Source organism: Papio anubis, chromosome 5 (assembly GCF_008728515.1).
Source record: "Papio anubis isolate 15944 chromosome 5, Panubis1.0, whole genome shotgun sequence".
NCBI lineage: Eukaryota > Metazoa > Chordata > Mammalia > Primates > Cercopithecidae > Papio > Papio anubis.
Genome location: NC_044980.1, coordinates 59,046,427 through 59,069,607, shown reverse-complemented (window position 1 = coordinate 59,069,607; position 23,181 = coordinate 59,046,427). Strand labels below are relative to the sequence as shown.

The 23,181-nt window shown below is 36.0% G+C and overlaps 1 protein-coding gene across 9 annotated transcripts in view; it reads right to left on the bottom strand.

Annotated features, from left to right (window-relative positions):
* RNF180 (ring finger protein 180) overlaps positions 1–23,181 on the bottom strand; it is a 217,324-nt gene that overhangs the window by 46,834 nt on the left and 147,309 nt on the right. For 8 of the 9 annotated variants that reach the window (XM_017959572.3, XM_017959573.3, XM_003899721.5 and 5 more), the window contains one exon: positions 9,264–9,489. In XM_017959572.3, coding sequence (XP_017815061.2) covers positions 9,264–9,489 — 226 coding nt within the window. Of the gene's footprint in view, positions 1–528; positions 620–9,263; positions 9,490–23,181 lie in introns of all 9 variants that reach the window. The other variant, XR_002522568.2, reaches the window with a different exon arrangement.

Below are 23,181 nucleotides of genomic sequence, written 5' to 3'. Positions count from 1 at the left end.
GGGATTTATGTAACAAATGCAAGGATGGTTCAATAAATTCACGGAAACATGGATGAAACAAAGTATATTTGAATCTGATTTTCATCTTTTCCTAGTGAACTGTTAAAAGGTTATAATCTAGTCTGAGAAGTCCCAATCTCCGATGAATATGCAGCCTGATGACACAAGCATATAAAATAGACAAAATTAAAAAAACAAAATTTCTTTACCTGACACTTTGTCAAAATGGAGTTATAGATTTTACAATATGTAAGTCATTATAGTAAGCAACACATGCTTAGCAAATGTTAATATTTAGGAGTTTCTATTAAGTAAGATTTAGTTAAAATTTGTCCATTTTAATTTCATTTAGTTTTTGGTAGTACAATATTTGGTACTCATAATTCAGTATAATTTTTTTTTTACTAGAATAAAAAGCTGTTGCAATCATTTTTAAACCCTTTCCCCTAGGAGAAATCTGTAGTATTAGAAAACTTTTTTACGTTAGAACATTTATCCAAGCTTTTTGCCCCAGGAAGTTATGTTTACCTTGTGCTTACTGATGTCCATTAATGGCTCTGGAGCACTGAAAAATCATTTCAGTAACTGTTTCTGTGTCCGAGAATAACTGGTTTGCCCACTGTTACAGAAATAAGGAAATCTATTAAAGTAATCCTAATTAAACTATAGCTTTTACTATGATACAAAATGCTATTTTATACTTTTATGATGCTTATAATTATTTTTATATAAATTTATGCTTAAGGGTTTAGGAGAAGTCTTTTGAAAGCTATGAATAGAGATAAATATTGGTGGCTCCACAAAAGGTAATCACTGAATCCATCCTTGGCTTCAAACAAGTCATGATTCTCTCTGTGTTCTGTGTGAAAAGACATAGGACTTCACCCTCTATGCCCACCATCATTTAATGCTGCAGTTTGGTTTATTTACTTTTTTAAAAGGGTAAAAGTAACTCATTCTGATGGTTTTTAAAAAAAATCAAGTGGTACAGTACAGCTTAAAAAAACAACAATGATAGAATGATCTGTTCTACTCCTCTATCTTTACCCCTAAACTCCAGGGATTGTTTTAAGTGTTTCTGTCTTCAGGTTTTTTTTTTTTTTTTTCCTAGCGAGAAACCTGCATGTATATAAGTCAGTGTGTTTCAAAAATTGGTTTGCAAAGCACGAGTAATATGTGAGATAATTTTGGGTTGAATTGAATGAACATATTAAAAATTTTCAGTTACCTACTCGAGGTATTAGAAAAAATATATAAACTAAATATCAAATCCATAAATTCACAAATATATTGCTAAGGATGAGGTTAAAATAAGTACTTAAGAAAAAAACTGTTGATATAAAGAAAACCCTTAGATTTAAAAAAAATCACAAGGTATGTGGATTTAGTGAAAATTGTAAAAGTGGTATAGAAATGTTTGAGAAACACTGCTCTAACTACCATGCTTATTTTGCTATTCCTTTTTATTTTAAAAATATTCAATTCTGTAAGTTTAAGAATGACTACACTAGAATGTATCGTGACAAGTATGGCTTTTAGAAACAGAGACTAAAAGTACAAGATGAACAGAAAAACGAAGAGTAGAGGTATATACGGAGGCAAGAATAAAACCATTATTAGCATTAGAATTAACAGACCACACTTACTGGTATAAAATAAGAGAAAGTGTGAAATGGCCTTAATGGGAATAAGGACAATAGACCAAGACAAATGATAAATTGTCATAGTGGATAAGAAGAGACACATGATATTCTTGCAAATGAGTTGTATATCTTGGATAATGTCCAGCAGGACATCAGAACATCAGACAGAACTCAGGATATTCTTCATTGTGTGGGACTGGCCAAGTGCTGCAGGATATGTCATCCCCACCCTGCTGTCTAGATGCTAGGAGCATGCTCCAATTACTGTGACAGTCATAATATCCCTGGTATTTTTCTGTTCCATCACTTAAAATCCTAGTTAGTTTAAATGTAATTTCCATACCTAGTCTGGGACTTCCATAGACAAGGTAGAGAATTAGCTATTTCCTTTTCCTTTCTCCAGTGGAGTTCACCCATACATCTGCCCATCAGCACCTGGTTCCACTATGTTAAGGCCCATGAGTACTGGTGTTGGGGGGTGGTGTATGGTCTAAAGGGAGAGGGAAGTTAAGGGAGGAAAATAATATAACAATAAAGGGAATCATCCTTGCTGAGGCATGGGTGTATTGTGAATGGGGTGGGGGTGACAGCAGTGAGAAAGTTCACTGTGGGGAGGCATGTTGCAATGACCGTGGCTCCCTTTGCAACCCATGAAACACTCCTATCTTCTATGTGACTATGGACTGGGATCTGAACAGCTGAAACTGGGTCTGTTAGTAGCAATGCCTGCAGGAAGATAGGAATGCCCTCCAGAGTCAGTACACAATGGGAGAAATGGCATGCTTGGTTTGAATGCTGCAGTCAGAAAGTCAACAAGAAAAGATAATGGATCCTCTCAACCCAAGACAATGATGTCTTTGTGGGAGGGATCCCCCCACCTGGGTAACCCCATTACACAAAACGTTTCTAAATTATGCCCTTTTCCCTTCCTTGGCCTGCAGATTCTTTTGGGAAGCACATGGCACCTCCCGGAACAGGCCCACATCTAAAATGTGGTAGCTCCAAGTGTGAAAAGATGTGAGGTTATCAGTCAATGAATGTGAACCCACAAGCATACCTGGAATCTGCCATGTTGAAATTTATTGTTTTCTGAAGTGACTGAACATTTTGTAATTCCAGACAGCAATATACAGAAGTACCGATTTCTCCATATCCCCACCAACACTTGTTTTTATCTTTCTGATTGTAGCCATGCTGGTGGGTATGAAGTGGTATCTCATTATACTTTTAATCTGCATTTCACTAGTGACTAATGATCTTGAGCATCTTTTCACATGCTTATTGGCCATTTTTAAATCATCTTTGGAGAACTGTCTATTCAATTTTTGCCCATTTTTCAATTGGGTTATTTGTCTTTTTATTAAAAGAGTTCTTTATATATTCCAGATACTAGATCCTTATCATACACATGATTTACAAATATATCCTTTCATTCTGTGGTTGTCTTTTTACTTTCTTGATAAATTCTTTAAAGCAAGGAAGTTTTCAACTTTGAACTCTATTTTTTCTTTGGCTGTTCATACATCAGGTCTTATATCTAAGGAGCTGCTGCTTAATCCTAGTTCACAAAAAACTATCTGTATGTTTTCTTCTAAGAGTTTTATATTTTCAACCCTCACATTTAGTTCTTTTTTCTATATTGAGTTAACATATACATGGCACGAGGTAGGGGTCCAAATTCATTCTTTGACATGTGGGTATCCAGTTGTCCCAGTGCCATTGTTTTGAAATGACACAAAGGCTAATTCTTATAACTCTTGTCAAAAATCAATTAACCATAGATGTATGGGCTTCTTTCTGGACTCTCCTCCTGGAGGTTTTAGTTAATTTCTTTTATGTTTGGTAACGTGGATGAATTAGTTTAGGGAAGTCTGTTTCTCCTACTGTATGCAGCCTCTGATGATACTCCAGAATACAGACTGAGGAATGTGTGATCAGTCTCCCTGATCACCAAGGATGACTGCACACAGCTTTCGCCAGGTTCTTTGACTGTCTCTTTCCATAATCTCTCCTTTAAGCTTCTGTCTGGACTGTCTTTATTAGTATCACACTCAGCTGTTAGATTCTACTAATTGCTTGGTGATTGCTCTACTGTTTCTAACAATTCCCTGGGGCATAACGTGCTCTATAGTCTGATTCATTTAAAGTCCATCTCTTTGGCAGGAGCCCTGTGCTGCCAGTCTGAGGTTTACTGCACCTTAGGAAGGCTCTTCTTAGCTGTCTCTTTCTGTGATTATCTTCTAGTTTATTTATTATTTTGCTTTTTGCTACTAGAGCTACCAGTCTCCCCTAAATTGCTTACCATCAAAAACTCCACTGTTTTCAACAACACACAATTCATAGGCAAGAATTTCCCTACATCCTGTTCTAATTAAAATCAGTTCCTTTAAATAGAGCTTCAGAGCTTTCTGTTCTTAGTGTCTGTCTCCTCCCTTTGGCAGAACCTCTGCATCACTGCACTAGAGCTGGGCACAAGGACAGTGGTCTGTTTCTCCCAGTGTAACACTCCTGCTTTATGAGTAAGGCACTGGGCAGGAATGGTAGCTCCTGATCTTCTTTGGTTTGGCTTGGCTCTCCTGGCTTGGAACATCTGCCCTATTAGCAAACCGGGGTGAGGGAGCTCAGGGCTCAGGATACTAAGACTCATGTGCCTGCAGTAAAACTTCCACCTTACAAGTGGAGGATAGGTGGGGAAGGGAGCTCCAGTGCTCTTGGCTGCGCCTGCCTGGAATACAGCTTCTGCAACATGAAGCTGAGAGGATAAGTGATATCAGTGGTCTACTTCCCCTGTGGTGAAACTATAGCACCAGACTAGGGAGTGGGAGAATGGACGGAGGGAGCCCAATCTTCCTTGTTGTACCCACTTGAATTAAAGCTTTCGTTACATTGAGCTAGCAGTGATGGGTTTGAAAGCTGGTCCTGTCTCAAATGCTATAGGCTCTCATTCTTACCTATAATAGCAGTAGATTTTAGTAGATATTTTTGAATAAATGCTTCACTTGCTGTATGTCTTTAGGATTACTTCTAATCTGTTTTTTTAAAAAATTATTTTCACCAGTTAAATGCTGATTTTGCTGGGGAAGTGTCCACTGAGCTTCTTATAGCACCAATCCAGAATTATTTCTTCATTTATAAACTTCATTATTAATGTTGTTCTAAGGGGATATAAGTTTTTTTAAACTACCTTCCTCCCTTCTCACCTATCAAATAATTGATATGCTTTTATCTGTTACGTTGCTCTTGGTTCAAACTAATGAAAGTTTACTCAAACTGACTTAGTTAATTAACAAATTTAATATTTCATGTATTAAAGCATGGGCTTCAAACTTGGCCGAATCACTGGTCCAACAGTGTCTTCAAGACCTCATGTTCATGTCTGTCCTAAGTTCTACAATCCAAAAATAAGACTTCATACTAAGTCTCATAAGACAGCTACTTGTAACTATCTCTGTTATATACTTTCTTGTTTATGTCCAAAGGGAAAGAAAATGGTTTCTTCATTTCATGTCTTAAAAGGAAAGACAAACCTTCTCATCTCATTGACCCAAACTGGACCACATGCCTATTTGTGAACCAATTATTGGCAAAGGGGATAGATTACCCAGGAGCAGAGGATGGGGTCTGCTACCAAGAGCCACCTGGTCTGTGTTGGAAGAGTTGAATACAAAGGGTTATGTTGAGAAGAAAGAAGGAGGTTATGCATACTAATTAGCAACCAACAGTGAACACTATGAATTTTTTTTTTATCAACTTTCAACAGTATACTTTGACTTCCATTAAAAACATAGATATTAATGTTTCTACCCTTTTCTGTACATATCTTATCCCACATCAACTTCTCAACAGCTAACAGTGTAAAGTAATTTAAACAAGAAATTAGTTTGTTATAGTTCAGTTTTAAAGTCATTAATTTTCTAAAGCACACTGAATGGAGTAAATGTGGGAGTAACTTCATTATATTTCTATTCATTGAGCTACTATAATAGAACCGTTACAACTAATCCCTTATTCCACACATATCTTTAGAAAACGACAGCTTTCCCACTTTAATCTTTAAAAAGGCCCCATGACAATAACAGTCCCTGGTTTATACACAATTTGAATGGTGACAACTGAGGTAGCTGACATAACTAATTAATTCATTTAATAAATAACTCCCAGGTAAGCTGAGTGGTAACAGAAAAGCCTAAGACTGGGAAACTAAGTTTCCTAAAATATCAAAAAAAGCAAAAACTAAATGAGGGGAAGAAAATCTCATTTACAATAGCAAGAACAAAAATATATAGGTACAAAACTAATAAATGTGCAGAGTCTTTAGGAAGGAAATTTTGGAACTTTATTGAGAGGTGGTATACCATGACAACAATGACTCAATATTATAAAAATGTCAATTAAAATGTCAATTATCCCCAAATTAAGTTTAATTCACTCATGAGTAATTAAAACATAAATGCTAGAATAATTATAAAAGTGGAGTAAAAGTATAGGACAAGATAAAGATGAAAAGAATAGCTGCTAAAGAGCGTTTTAGAAATTACTGTAATTGCTTTTTAAAGAAATACAATTCAGTCATCATAGTAACAGTAGACTGTTCAATGAATGCTGCCAGGACACATGCCTAAGGAATCAAAAAAATGTACTTTATTATTTACCAAACCATGCACCAGAATAAATGGACAGGAGTTATATGTGGGGACATGAGGACAAACTGAAACCTTAAACAAATATAGGGAAAGAGAATGTTTAATTAATTCTGTAGTGGGAAAGGCCTAAAACTAACTTTGAAATTATAAATAATAAAGGCAAGATCACTACCTGGCAAAGGTCACTTCTACATACAAATGTAGAAGTCCTGCATATTCAAAAAATACCATAAACAAAATTAAAGTACAAATGACAAAAAAGGAAAATTTATTACCATATATGACAAAAGCTGACACCAAATATAAAAAATCTGGTCACAAATTTAAAAAGGAAAATTAGGATAGTCAGGACTCTAGAGACAACAAGCCCTCACACACTTCTGCTTACAATAATTTCAGTATAATTTTGCAATGTATATGTACCCTTAAAATATGTAGGCTTTAACTACCATTTCTACTTCTGGAAATTCATCTCAAGGAAGTACTCTGTAATGCGTTCAAATATTTATCCACATATATCAGTAGATAAATATAAATAAATAAACTAAATTTCCCAAAAGAGTAGGCTGGCTAAGCAGGGCCATAATATAATCACAAGAACTTTAAGTTAAACAAACACAACAGCTTAAAGACCATATGTACAATATAATCTGATTCTGATATATTCTGGAAGGATATTAGTTTTAAATGATAGAAATACAGCTAATTTTGAGCTTACATTTTATTTATATTTTCTGATTTTCCTATAATGAAACTGTATTATCTATATAATTTTAAGTTATTTTTATAAGAAAACTAAACCACATTCTTTGGTTACTAACAATGTTACTTTCCCTAATTTATACTATGATATTACCTCAGCTTTTACCAAAAAATACCATAAGATAAAACACCAGAAAACCTGGCAGTGCATTTGCTCTGACGATGTTTTTGAGGACATTGCCTAGTCTCTCTCCCAATATGCCCTAGAGGAGAAATAACATAAAAAATCTGTTTAAAGACAATTGCCAGAAAAACCTTTGCTTATCCTGAAGAATTGGCATGCTTTTTTTTTTTTTTTCATGGATCCCGAGAATCCTTTGTGTATTGACTTTTATTTTCCTTTAGGCAATCAGAAAAAGCAAATTTAAAAGCAATTACTTCATCTAATTGTAGTATTATGTTGGTGCAAAAGTAATTGTGGTTTTTGCCATTAAAAATAAAATACTATGTAGGATCATATGCTTATGTATCTGTCTACCTACCCTCACCTGATCTTTATAATCTATGTCAATTCATAATTCCCTTGTCCTGCTACTTCATTAAATGTATTTTAAAAATCACCTCAAATCCTTTTGAGGTAGAGTATAAACAAGTAAGTAGAATATTCCTACTATCAGCCTGTAAATGACAGCACACAACCAAATATAGTCTACATTGGAAAAGACCATAAGTATTCCCAATGTGATTTATTTTAGAATAACTGATTTTAAAAATAAAGGAAGATATGAAATTTTTGTTTTAATAAATGAACCAAGAAAAACTTGAGTCATTACTGTTTTAGGACCTGAAGAAAATACATTTTATAACCCTTACCGGTGTTAAGTGAGATCATGGAAGGCAGGGACAACATCTGCCTAAACACTGTATATTGCCTAGACGCTTCCTATCAAAACAAGTTTTCAGTAAATGTTTGCTTGTAAAGCTGGCCAGAGATAACATTGACCAAATGGTGTCACTGGTGCTCCTCTTTTTTGTCACCCCAAAAGACACAGCAAGAGATCTGGTATTAGAAAATAATTCTTTTCTCCCACATCTCAACATTCCAGCCAGAGGCCAGAGAAGAACTTCCAGTAAGGTTTGACCCTCTCATGGAAGTGCATCCTTTCCTTTCTGTACCCTTTATGGTCTTCCCTATGAAAGGAGTAAATGAACTGTCTGGTGAGACTGATGACAGCCTGGTGTCCTGACCACATTTCTCGACTGGGGTAGAGTTGCTGTGCTTGGCAAGTCCTTTTGGCTCTAGATCTGCCTAAGCTCAGTGCGGTAATTTTGTGCTGCAGTCTACATGCACTAGGTAGAACAGAGAGGCACAGCTTTAGTTTCTCTTCTTTGTTTGATTACTGAGCCTATAAAGGTTTGCAAGCCTTCATGCAGCTGGTTGTGTAGGACAGTCAAAGCTTACTTTAATAATCTGATTCTCCCATGCAGGTGGGTCCTTGGATTTCCTTGAGGGAAGAAAGATGCACCATGTATTTATTCTCTTCAGTTTTACTATTAATGTAGTGCATACTCAGATCCTCATTTAGCTCCTTTACAGCTGAGAGGAGAATGTGAAGATAGAAAATTTCCCACCTAACATTTAGCACACAGTAGTGTATTCTATCATTCTACCCTTAGTCATTCTCTATGTTCCACATTCATTATCTCTTCATTAATGTTTTAAATATTGTATTACATCTTTACATGAAAATTAGGTCAACAAATCATTGCTCCAATTTGACTTTTTTCCTGTCCAAAGAGAAGGACCTTAACCTTAAGAACATTAAGAAGGTTGAGAAAATTTTGAGTTTGGGAGAAAGATGTAATAATTGTACTTAGATAGATATTTATGGATTTATTCTCTGTGACTCCAAAGGAAATAATAAGAGCCAAAGAATAAGGGGTAGTGGAAGGCAGATACGAGGAATAAATAATCAACAGCACTGCTTCAAATGGAACTTCCTTAACACTAGAAATGTCCAAGGCCGAACAACTAGTTACAGTGTTTTAGAAAGGACCTGAGTGCAGAGTAGGGAATTCGAGATGAGGCTCTATTCTCATCTATGATTCTAACAGTTTTATAAGTTGGGTAAGTACTGTTTTATAAACTGGAGAATAACAAATTATGGTATATGTGATTTATCAGTAACTTTTTAATAATTTATAAAGTACCTTTAGAACTATAACCAAGAGGTAGAATAATCAGACAATCATGTTAATGAAAGAGAATTGTTACCTGTCTGGAAAAAGACTCTAGAAATAATTGTCCGACATAATGGGCATGGAGTGCTGGAAGGATTGTCTTTGGCCAGAGTCCGTAAGCAGGGCTCACAGAAGATGTGATGGCAAGGGTAACACATATAAGGGTTGAAATAAACGTCCAGACACACTGCACAGATGTAGCTATCCTTTTCTTCTGCATATTCATTGTCTTCATCTGTACTCATCTCATTATTCAAAGTCTGCAAAACACAAGAAAACTTTTTTTTCTTAGTGTGAGATTGGTTTCCTTAAGATAGCTTTTGTATTTTGTTAAAATGAACGAAAATATTTGAGAAGCATATAATCTGTTTGTGGCGTATTCAAAGTAACAGAAATGCTACCTTTCAAAGTCAAGAAACTAAAAATATACATGAAAACCCAGAAGCCTACTTTTCTTTTTAGTATTGTGACATAGTGCTTAGTGCTAAAATATACCTAAACCTAATATACCTAAACCTATTAAGTATACCTGTATTTTGGCTTAATCAACAGTAGATAGGTGTTAGGTATACCAGTCCCAGAATTATGTAGATTCTCTATCTACCCCATTCCTACCACAGCAAATAAGCTGGTTGTCACAAGGTTATAGAGTTTTAATATGAGCATCCATGCATGATGAAAAGTGAAGGCAGAAGGCGTCATACTTCATTCTCATACTGCGCAAGGAACATTCTCTATTCTATATTTTGTGTCTTCCTGGACCTCAAAGAAAGAGTCAAAGTCTAAGTGGTGTCAGGAGGAAAGCAAAGCAAATCTCAGAGTAATTATGGGATTAGCCTTGCTATGGGAAAACATGATGAGCCTGTCTCCCCTCCCAAACGGAATTGTTAGGAAAAAGGTACAGCAGGTTCTTAATAATGTCATTTCATTCAACATTGTCTTATTATAACGATGATGAGAAAAAATTGATTTTGAGCTGGGGTTGCTGTCTGTGTGGAGTTTCTGTCTGTGTGGAGTTTGCATGTTGTCCCTGTGTTTGTGTGTGTTTTCTCTGGGTAATCCAGTTTCCTCTTATATCCCAAAGATGTGCATGTTAGGTACACTGGTGTGTCTAAATGGTCCCAGTTGGGGTGAGTGCTGGTGTGTGTGACTGTGCCCTGTGAAGGGATGGTGTCCCATCCAGGCCTGGTTTCTGCCTTGTACCCTGAACTGCCAGGACAGGCTCCAGTAATTATCTTGTTTTTATTCATCTTTCGTTAATACATGTATAGCTCACATTTATTTCAGTATTTAATATTAGAGGTGTCTTGGTCTTTAGAAGTTTGGTGATGCTTTTGTGATCAGAAATAGGCTGTAAAAATTGAACTCTTTATTCATATCAATTAGCCTATGGTAAAATTGGTGGTGTTATTTCACTTAAAGTCACTGATATTATGTTGGTGCAAAAGTAATTGCGGTTTTTGCTACTAAACTGCAATTACCTTTGCATCCACCTAAAACATCACCAGTAGGTTCTTGGAAATGGTGGCTTTAAGCAACATAAATGAGGATTTACTGTAGTTAGGAAAGAGGTAGCTCAGAGGTTAGTATTAATAGTAGAAGGTCTGTGAGCAGAATTCCTATAACTCACAATTTCCTTATTTGTGAAACTGCTGTGAGGATTAAATGAGGTAATCCACTTAATACATTTAGTATGATACCTGGCACATAGTAATTATCAAAAAATGTTAGCCATGGCCATACTTCTCTACCCTCCCCCATCCCTTCTGTTCTTTCTCTACAGGTTCTGTAGTTTTTGCTAAAGCCTTGAGAACATTTTTCTCAAACCAGGCATTTAAAACAGTGCTTATAATATAAAACATACTATGAGTGTTCACTGTTATTATTATATTCTATTTGTATTATTATTATTTTGACACCAAGTCCTGCTCTGTCGCCCACGCTGAAGTGCAGTGGCGTGATCTCTGCACACTGAGCCTCTGCTTCCTGGGTTCAAGTGATTCTCCTGCCTCAGCCTCCCAAGTAGTTGAGATTACAGGCATGTGGCATGGTGCCCGGCTATTCTTTGTATTTTTAGTAGAGACAGGGTTTCACCATGTTGGACAGGTTGGTCTTGAACTCCTGGGCTCAAGTGAGCCACCTGTTTTGGCCTCCCAAAGTACTGGGATTACAGGCGTGAGCCACCACACCCAGCCTATATCCTATTTGTATTCTTGAGATTAATCTTAACTGTTATGAAAAATAGTTGAAGTTCAGTATCGGTAATCTCTTCCTTCTAAACAAGACATTATATTCTCAACTCCAAACACAAAGACTGCTCTCTGAGTCTACTTGTAAGGAACATGTTCTTTATAACTGTTATCTATGCATTTTAACTATATTTTACTCTTCTGCTTATTTTCATTCTTTGGCTTATTTAATAATGCTTTTTCATATTCCTTATTGTCCTCTTTATTTTGTTATTTTACTTATTTTCATAGGTTTTGGGGGAACAGGTGGTTTTGGTTACATGAGTAAGTTGTTTAGTGCTGATTTGTGAGATTTTGGTGCACCCATCACCTGAGCAGTACACACTGAATCCAATTTTATCCCTCACTCCCTTCCCCCTTTCCCCCTGGGTCCCCAAAGTCCATTGTGTCATTCTTACGCCGTTGCATCCTCATAGCTTAGCTCCCCCTTATGAGTGAGAACATACAATGTTTGCTTTTCCATTCCTGAGTTACTTCACTTAGAATAATGGTCTCTAGTTCCATGCAGGTTGCTGAGAATGCCATTATTTCATTCCTTTTATTGGCTGAATAGTATTCTGATACATATATATATATATATGTCTATCACCAACAGTGTAAAAGCATTCCTATTTCTCCACACCCTCACCAGCATCTATTGTTTGACTTTTTAATAATCACCATTCTGACTCACATGAGATGGTATCTCACTGTAGTTTTGATTTGCATTTCTCTAATGATCAGTGATGTTGAGCTTGTTTTCATATGTTTGTTGGCTGCATAAAATTGTGCGAAGTATCTGTTCATATCCTTTGCCCACTTTTTGATGGGGTTGTTTTTTTCTTGTAAATTTAAGTTTCTCATAGATTCTGGATACTAAACCATTGTCAGATAGGTAGATTGCAAAAATTTTCTCCCATTCTGGTAGCTTGCCTGTTTACTCTGATTATAGTTTCTTTTGCTATGCAGAAGCTCTTTAGCTTAATTAGATCCTCTTTATCAATTTTAGCCTTTGTTGCAATTGCTTTTGGCGTTTTCTTTTTTTTTTTTTTTTTTGCTTTTGGCGTTTTCATAATTAAATCTTTGCCCATGCCTATGTCCTGAATGGTATTGCCTAAGTTTTCTTCTAGAGTTTTTGTGGTTTTGGGTTTTACATTTAAGTCTTTAATTCACCTTGAGTTAATTTTTGTATAAGGTGTAAGGAAGGAGTCCAGTTTGTTTTCTGCATATGACTAGCCGGTTTTCCAAGCACCATTTATTAAATAGGGAATCCTTTCCCCATTGCTTGTTTTTGTCAGGTTTGTCGAAGATCAGATGGTTGTAGATGGGTGGCGTTATTTCTGAGGTCTCTGTTCCATTGGTCTATATGTCTATTTGGGTACTAGTATTATGCTGTTTTGGTTACTGTAGCCTTGTAGTATAGTTTGAAGTCAGGTAGCATGATGCCTCCAGTCTTCTTCTTTTAGCTTAGGATTGTCTTGGCTCTACGGGGTCTTTTTTGGTTCTATATGAAATTCAGAGTAGTTTTTTCTAATTCTGTGAAAAATGTCCATGGTAGTTTGGGAATAGCACTGAATCTATAAATTACTTTGGGCAGTATGGCCATTTTCATGATACTGATTCTTCCTATCCATGAAGATGAAATGTTTTTCTACTTGTTTGTGTCCTCTTATTTCCTTGAGCAGTGATTTGTAGTTCTCCTTGAAGAGGTCCTTCATGTCCCTTGTTAGCTGTATTCCTAGGTATTTTATTCTCTTTGTAGCAATTGTGAATGGGAGTTCATTCATGATTTGGCTCTGTTTGTCTATTGTTGGTGTATAGGAATGCTTGTGATTTTTACACATTGATTTTTTATACTGAGAGTTTGCTGAAGTTGCTTATCAGCTTAAGGAGGTTTTGGGCTGAGACTATGGAGATTTCTAAATATAGAATCATGTCATTTGCAACAGCAACAATTTGATTTCCTCTCTTCCTATCTGAATACCGCCCCCCTCCCCCTCCTTTTTTTTTTCCTCTTGCCTGATTGCCTGGCCAGAACTTCCAATACTATGTTGAACAGGAGTGGTGAGAGGAGGGCATTCTTGTCTTGTGCCGGTTTTCAAATGGAATGGTTCCAGCTTTTGCCCATTCATGATTTTAATTTTAATTTTTTTTTCTTCTTCTTTTTTTTTTTTTTTTAAAGACGGAATCTTGCTCTGTCCCTCAGGCTGGAGTAGAGTGGCGCGATCTGGGCTCACTGCAAGCTCCGCCTCCCGGGTTCCCGCCACTCTCCTGCCTCAGCCTCCCCAGTGGCTGGGACTACAGGCGCCCGCCACCATGCCCAGCTAATTTTTTGTATTTTTAGTAGAGACGGGGTTTCACTATGTTAGCCAGGATGGTCTCAAACTCCTGACTTCATGATCCGCCCGCCTCGGCCTCCCAAAGTGCTGGGATTACAGGCGTGAGCCATCGCGCCTGGCCTTAATTAGAGCTTTCATAATATCCCTTTTGTTTTCTGGATCTGTTTTTCCTTGTGTCATGTTTTTTGTTTCTTCTTTTACATTATGGATATTTGCTTTATTTTTATGTACAAGGGATTAGGTTTATTAGTATAGGTAGCTGACACAGATTCCCTCACTTGTGTAGGTCTTTTTCTGCAAGAGATCACTACTCTGAATAGAGGAAATTGACTGCAAATCCTAAATGAACGAAATATGTCAATAAACATGTATCTTTTGTATTATAAGTGGGAAGCAAGCATACAGGCTCAGGATTCTCACAATTGCTAAAATATAGAATGTTTTCCTAGGGAGTGAAGGACTTACTTCACTCATGAGAATTGCCTTTCCGTATCCACCACTAATCTATTTCCAGACTCTGCTTCTCCTTCCAGCTCCAAGAACCAGGCACGTCCTTGAATTTAGGAAGGAGTTCCCATGGTGTTATCAGAGTATAAATGTCAAAGCTAGCTATTCTTTACATGGGAAGTGGAAGGGCAGGATCAAGAGTAGGCCAACTATTCAACAGGTTATCTAGTAACAATTGTAATGTTCACACCTGTGGCTCTAAACCTTTACTGCCTATCAAAATCAGCTGGAAAGCTTGTTAGACTATATAATGTTGGGTCCATCCCTAGAGTTTCTGCTTCAGTAGGTCTGGGATGGGGCCTGAGAATTTGCATTTTTAATAGGTTCCCAGGTAATGCTGATGCTGTTGCCTCACACATTGAAAACTGATGATTCATATCACTACCTATATTCCTGCTACCTGGCTGATTTTTTAAAACAATTTTCAGATCATTTTAATGAATACAAAGTTCCCCCACAGTCTCATTCTTCTAGATCTTTTGACACCTGCCAAATCTTGTAAAAATAAAGATTCAACTGTACATAATATTTGTTTTGTTTTGACTGCTGCTAGTTTGTTTTCATAATAAAAGGCCCTAGGCATCCCTATAACTTGTATGCCAGTCCTAACTCACCTATTAAAAGGAAACACTTCTTCCTCAACTGGATAATACTCTCAGGAGCTTAAATCATATATTCTGCATTACTCACAGGGTACATGATATACTTATGACCTCAGCCAGCCCACCCAATAGGAGGAGGAAAGCTCTAGACTTTGAAAAACATTAGTATTTTAAATTTTTTTAAAAGTGTATTTCTAAATAATTTCAAGTTTATAGAAAAAGCACAAAGAATAATAAAAAGAACCCTACCTTACACTAAGGTTCATCAATTGTTAACATTTGCCTTTATTGTATTCTCTTTCTCTTTCATATTATTTCATATAATCACACTGCACATCACAATGATCAAAATCAGCAAATTAAACATTAACACAATAGTATACTGTATAGTACATCCAATTTTAATAATTTTTCCAGTGGTGTCTTTTATAACATTTTTTAAATGAAATAAAGAACAATCTTTATTGTCCAAAATGTGGTTAGGATCCTTTATTGTGGTATATACATTATAAGCATGTGGCCGAGGACTCAACCTCAAGGTAACCTTTCTATAGGTACAAAGGTTTTATTTTTTTTTTTTTCACACAAAAGTTTTAGGTTCACAGAAAAATTGTGCAGAAAGTACGGAGAATTTCCATATGCTTTCTCTACACATGCACATGCACACACACAGAGTTTTGCCTATTTTTAACATCCACGTTAGTGTGGTACATTTGTTACAAATGATGAACGAACTTTAATACATTATTAACAACTGAAGTCCACAGTTTACATTAGGGCTCACTCTTTTTGTTGTACAATTCTATGGGTTTTGTCAAATGCATAATGTCATGTATCCTAATTGATTTTTGATCTTGAAATTATTCCAGGTCTCTGATGAGAACTCTCAATCCTACATCAGTTTTTTTTTTCTTGGGCATTTAAAAGATCAATTTGCTTCATTTTCTAAATAAATGCAAATACAATTGTTTCTTACTGCCTAGAAATCTCTGAGTCTGTTCAACTGATGTATATTGCTGTTTTCCAGCAGTATGATACATTTATTATTTCTAAAATACCCTTTTCTATAATCCCACTTTTTTTTAATTTTCTTTTTTTTTAAAAAATTATACTTTAAGTTCTAGGGTACATGTGCACAATGTGCAGGCTTGTTACGTATGTATACATGTGTCATGTTGGTGTGCTGCACCCATTAACTCCATTAACTCGTCATTTACCTTAGGTATATCTCCTAATGCCATCCCTCCTTGCTCCCCTCACCCCATGACAGGCCCTGGTGTGTGATGTTCCCCTTCCTGTGTCCAAGTGTTCTCATTATTCAATTCCCACTTATAAGCGAGAACATGCGGTGTTTGGTTTTTTGTCCTTGCGATAGTTTGCTGAGAATGATGGTTTCCAGCTTCATCCATGTCCCTACAAAGGACATGAACTCATCCTTTTTTATGGCTGCATAGTATTCCATGGTGTATATGTGCCACATTTTCTTAACCTAGTCTATGACTGTATAATCCCACTTTTAACTCTCAGTTGAAAAGGAACAGAATAAGTATCACTTTGCTTTCAATAAAAATTGTCTAAAAAAGTTGTATAAAGTAAGTGAAAATTTTCACCTAGTCTTATTTTTTATATATATGTATGTGTGTATATAGAATAGTTCCCCCTTATTTGTGGTTTCACCTGAAAATTTACCTGAAAATATTAAATGGAAAACTCCAGAAATAAGCAATTCATGTTTTAAATTGTGTGTCATTCTAGGTACATTATGAAATCTTCTGCCATCCTACCCAGGATGTGAATCATTTCTTTGTCCAGTATATCCACTTTGTATATATTACCCACCTGTTAGTTATTTCATACATGTCTCAGTTATCAGATTGACAGATCACAAGAAGAAGGGCGAGTATGGTATAATAAAATATTTTGAGACAGAAGAGGGAGGCCACATTCCCATAACTTTTATTACAGAATATAGTTAATTGTTCTTTTTTTATTGTTAATCTCTTACTGTGCCTAATTTGTAAGTTAAACTTTATCACAGGTTGTATATATAGGAAAAAAATACAGTACACATACAGTACACACAGCACAGAAGGTGCCCAACTGAAAATGGTTCAACTTAGGATGGTGTCAAAATTACATGCATTCAGTAGAAACCATACTTTGAGCACCCATCGATCCATTGTTTTTTACTTTCAGTGCAGTATTTAATAAATACATGAGATAGTCAACACTTTATTATAAAATAGGCTTTGTGTTAGATGATTTTGCCCAACTGTGGGCTAATGGAAATGTTCTGAGCACATTTAAGGTAGGCTAGGCTAAGCAACGATTTTTTTGGTAAGTTAGGTGTATTAAATGCATTTTTAACTTATGTTTTCAACTTACAATGGGTTTATCAGGACATAAACCCATAGAAAGTTGAGGAGCATATGTGTGTAAACATTATATATATATATAGGGTTTGGTACTACCTGCTGCTTCAGGCATCCACTTGGGGTCTTAGACCATATCCTCTGTGGATAAGGCAGGACTACTGTGTGTGTATTGTGTATATACAGATATACACACACACATGTATATATACACACACATACACAAAAATATATATACCTCACTTGATCATGCTTGGTTTTATCACATTTTGCAGATATTGCTTTAAAAACAAATTACAGGTTTGTAGCAACCCTGTGACAAACAAGTCTGTTGGCATCACTTCTCCTAATAGCATGTGCTCACTTAGTATCTATCATATATTTTTAGCAATAAAGTATTTTTAAATTAAGACATACATTTTTTACACATAATACTACTGCATACTTAACAGACTACAGAACAGTATAAACATAACTTTTTATATGCACTGGGAAACAAAACTCATGCAACTCATTTTATTGCGATATTTGCTTTATTGTGATTGTCTGGAACCAAACCAATAGCTCTGAGGTATGCCTGTATATGCGTGTACACACACACACACACACACACACACACACACACACACATATAGTTGACATGGGTTTGAACTGGGTGGATCCACTTATATGTGGATCCATATTTTTTTCAATAAATATAGTTGGCCCTACATGTCTGCAGGTTCTGCATCTGCCATCAAATATGAATCTAAAATGCAGCATTTGTGAGAAGTAAAACCTGTGGATATGAAGGGCTGACCTGTCATATATCTGGGTCCCAACAGGGCCTACTGTAGGACTTGAGTATGTGTGGATTTTAGTATTTGCCCTGTGGTGTGAAGGGTTGCTGGAAGCATCCCCCTTAGACATTGAGGGACATAGCTATATTTCAGTGCAAAATTAATAAACTTAACAATATTCTCTTGGATTACAGAAATATACCATAGAAGTAAAGGATAAGCATTCAAATTGCCTTCTCCATCAACACAATTATATTTCATATATTCAAGACTTAAAGATTATATCAAGTACTAATTGTGTTTGATTTATATATTTTTATTTCGAGTTTAATAGTTAAAAATACGTGACCTAAGCTATATCATATCCAAAATCTTGTATCTGTTGCAATTTGAAGAATGCAGGGACAATTTCACAAAAATGTCACTACCTTAAACCCTAAATATCACAGTGTATTACAACACCATAGTAAGTTCTCAACAAATTGTGCATGGATGAATAAATATCACTCAGACCGCACATTGTCCTCTGTAATTAAGCCTCTTCTGCAGTACAAACATTTCCAGAAAGGGACACCTCACTTTCTGTAGTATCTTTGTATGAGTTTATAAAAATCACATTCCTCTCTAGCAAAATAAAATGATAGGGTATTTGTGGGAGACAAATATTTAATGGGTAAAATGGGTCCTTTAGGATAACAATTCTTAAGTGTGATTCACAGATTCCTGAGGGCAAAAGTATTCTCATAATAATATTAAAAGCTGGGGACAGTGACATGTGCCTGCGATCTCAGCTATTCTGGAGGTTGAGGCTAGAGGACTGAGCTCAGAAATCTGATTCCAGCCTAGGCAACATAGCAAGACCCTGTCTCTAACAAAAAACAAAATAAAAACAACAAAATAATATATTGAGATGTTATTTGCCATTTTCACTGTGTTGGCAATTGTACTGATGGTGCAGAAGTAATAGTGGGTTAAACTGTTAGTGCCTTAGTGTGAATCAAGGCAGCAGGCCAAACTTTACTGAGTTGTGGGAAAAAAAGAAAAGCTCATTGGTATTAAGAATATCCATAATCAATCTGGAAAAATATTAATTTGTATTTTTATTGTTTTTGCCCTTTTAATAATGCAAGTGACAGAAATGGGAAGTACCATAAAGCAGTTCAGCTGTATACCAAAGCATAATGGTTATTTTGAGTAAAAGCATTTTTTTTTTTTTTTTTTTTTTGAGACAGAGTTACGCTCTTGTTGCCCAGGCTGGAGTGCAACGGCACGATCTTGGCTCACTGCAACCTCTGCCTCCCAGGTTCAAGCAATTCTCCTACCTCAGCCTCCCAAATAGCTGGGATTATAGGCATGCACCACCATGCCTGGCTAATTTTGTATTTTCAGTAGAGAAGGGGTTTCACCATGTTGGTCAGGCTGGTCTCAAACTCCTGCATTAGCTTCTTTTTTCATAGAACACCATTTTTATTTAAACAATTGTCAGACACGCTGATTATTCAGATTTGGTTATTTGGTAGACAATTTCACAAAAAAGAACAAAGTAAATCTGTCACTCCAAGGGAAACAACTGACAGTATTTGCTGCCAATCAAAATCACAAAATTTGAACTTTCAAGCAAAAGTCAGAAGTTTGTAAAATTTGCTTTTGCTTACAGCTTCCCAATACTTAACAACTTTTGTTAAGAGACTGGTGGTGATGTTAACAAATACTTTTTGATACTGCATAATAAAATATGTCAACATTTAGAAGAGTTAGATAATTCAGTAAACGAATATCTTCTAAATGTCTAATACACGATGTTATAAAAATCATGCATGGGTAAATGAACCACTCAAAGTGCAAAGACAGACCCATGGATTTTAATGTAATAGAGTATTTAAAGTTAATATCAGGTGTCAAGACTACATTGCAACTAGCCTTTAAAATCTAGTACTTGTCAAGTTTTGCTGTAATTATCAAAGACAAATGTCCACAATTTTCCTGAAAAGCTATTATACTACTATTCCCTTTTATGACTGCATGTCTAGCTGGATTTTCTTGACATAATTTAACCAAAACAACAAGTGGCAGTAGACTGCATGCAGAAGCAGGTATGAGAATACATGTGTCTTCTATTAAGCCAAATTCTAAAGAGATTGGCAAAAATGTAAAACAATGGCATTCTTCTCGAGTAGTTATACAACATGCGATAGCTTATTATCTTTATATGAATGCATAAATATCTTAAATCTTTCTTAGTTTCAATTTCTAATATGGTACACAAAAGTTTGTTGGGCTCTCAAAAAAATTTAAAATTGTAAAGGGATCTTAAGACCAAAAGGTGTAATAAAAACTGACACATGAGGAGATGGAAAGCAAAGAAGATTTGAGTACTAGACATCTACTATTAGGTACTATATTAAAGTTTATAAGTACTTAATTGGCAATATTGTCAATATCAATGATAATAGTAATAATACTATTTAGGGTAAAAATTCAACTTAGGATCTAAATAATGATAAATTCTATCTATCTGAGACCCAAATAAATAAAAGCTCAAAGAAGTAGTAAAAAAATGTTGGCATGCTGTAGATTTTAGAAGGACAGAGGAGAAAAAATATTTAGTACATGTTGAGCATCCCTAATCCAAAAATCCAAAATCTGAAACATTTTGAGTGCTAAGATACCTGATACCTTTGCTCACTGATGGTTCAATGTACAAAAACTTTGTTAAACAGAGTAAACAGACAACGTGTAGAATGGGAGGAAGTATTTTCAAACTATGCATCCAGCAAAGGTTTAATATGCAGACTCTATAAGGAACTTAAGTCAACAGGCAAAAAACAACCCCATTAAAAAGTGAGCAAAGGACGTGAACAAACACTTTTCCAAAGAAGACATACACATGGCCAAAAAGCATTGGAAAAAATGCTCAACATCACTAATCATTAGATGAATGCAAATCAAAGCCACAACAAAACACCATTTCACACCAGTCAGAATGGCTATTATTAAAAAGTCAAAAAATCATAGATGCTAGTAAGGTGGCACAGAAAAGGGAACACTTACACACTGATGGTGGGAACGTAAACAAGTTCAGCTATTGTGGAAAGCAGTTTGGTGACTTCTCAAAGAACTCAAAGCTGAATTACCATTCAACCCAGTAATCCCATTATTGAGTATATACCCAAAGGAATATGAATTGTTCTACCATGAAGACAAATGCACATGTTATGTTCATCGCAGCACTATTCACAATAACAAAGACATGGAATCAACCTAAATGCCCATCAATGGTAGACTGGATAAAGGAAATGTACACATACACCATGGAATACTATGTAGTCATAAAAAGAATGAGATCATGTCCTTTTCAGCAACATGGATGGAGCTGGAGGCCATTATTCTAAGCAAACTAACACAGAACAGAAAATGAGATACCACATGTTCTCACTTAGAAGTGGGAGCTAAGCATTGAGTACATATGGACACAAAGAAGGGAACAGACAGGGGAACCTATTTATGGGTAAAGGGAGAGAGGAAGGTGAGGATCAAAAAACTACCTACTGGGTGCCATGCTCATTATCTGGGTGATTAAATAATCTACACAACAAAACCTCATGACACACAATTTACCTGTTTAACAAACCTGCACATGTATTCCTGAACCTAAAAGTTAAAAAAAAGTTAAAAATAAAATTACCTTCAGGCTATATGTATAATATGTATATGAATCATAAATTCATGTTTAGACTTGGGTCCTACCTCCCAAGATATCTTACTATGTACATACAAATATTCACAATTCTGAAAATACCCAAAGTCTGAAAAACTTCTGATCTCAAGCATTTTAGATAAGGGATACTCAATCTGAATTTACTTCAAAAAGCCACACACAGATATAGTGCCATGTTATAGATAAATAGCTTTTATTTACAGCTCATATGATAAATAACTTCATTTAAAATAAGAAGAGCTACTAGAAGACCCCAGATGGTGAGGTCTCAATGAACACGGCAGCAGCTTTTGAGGTTCCTGTGTTTTCTTTGCAATCTGAGCCAGGCCTACACACATGCAACCATGTCTAAGGGAACTGCAGCTGGTATTGTGATTTTGGTACCATCTACTCCTGTTCTTGTGTGGGTGTTTTCCAGCACAGAAAAGTAGAGATAATTACCAACAATCAGTGAAACGGAACCACTCCAAGCTATGTTGCCTTACTGATGCTGAATGACTGACAACACTGCAAAGTATCAAGTTGCAATGAACCCCACCAACACAGTTTTTGATGCTAAATGTCTTATTGGACAGAGATGCTCCCCTCCACTTCCATGTGGTTTGATGCTTTCCCTTATTTTTATTGCTACTTCCTAATTCAGGTTCTTATCTTTATATATGCTTAACAAATATTTGAGTGTCTACTACGTACCAAGTACTGTTTCAGGCTCTGAAAATATAGCATAGAACTTTTAGGCTAATGGAGGAGAATAAGAGGGTACTAAGAAACCATGAAACGGAGGAACTCTAATTAGTCTCTAGTCCAGACAGGCATCTGTGAGGATGTGCCATTTAAGTGGAGATCTTGTTAGAAATCTTTTTGTTACAAGTGGCCGAAAATGGAACTCAGTGTGGCTCAATAATTAAAATGGAATTTGTTGGTATAATAAACTGAAAAAATGCAGAAGTATATCTAGTTTCAGGTAAGAATTGACTCAGTAGCCTACAGGACATCTCCAAGAACCTGAATTTTCTTGTTCTGCTATCTGTGATGACAGTTTTTTCCTAACGTCTAGCAGCTTCATTCGCTCTCCCTTGCACCCTCAAATGGCTCTGGCAGCTGCAACTCTCGCATACTTGTACCATCATACTACCCAAAGGAATAAAGAGGGTCTTTTTTGGTGGCTCTTGCATAATCTCGGATATCCATTCTCTTTCACTGGCCTGAAGAGGGTTTGTTTATCTATCCTTAGGAAAAACCCTATCCTCAGGGAGATAATTGACACTGAATTATTTAATCTAATCAGAGCACATGGTTATGGCTACAAATGGGGGAAAGGTGAATTTTCTAATGGAAAATCAGGAGATTATTGGTAGAAGATGGTAGGAATTGGTACTGACGTTTCCCAAGGAATGTCCACTAAAC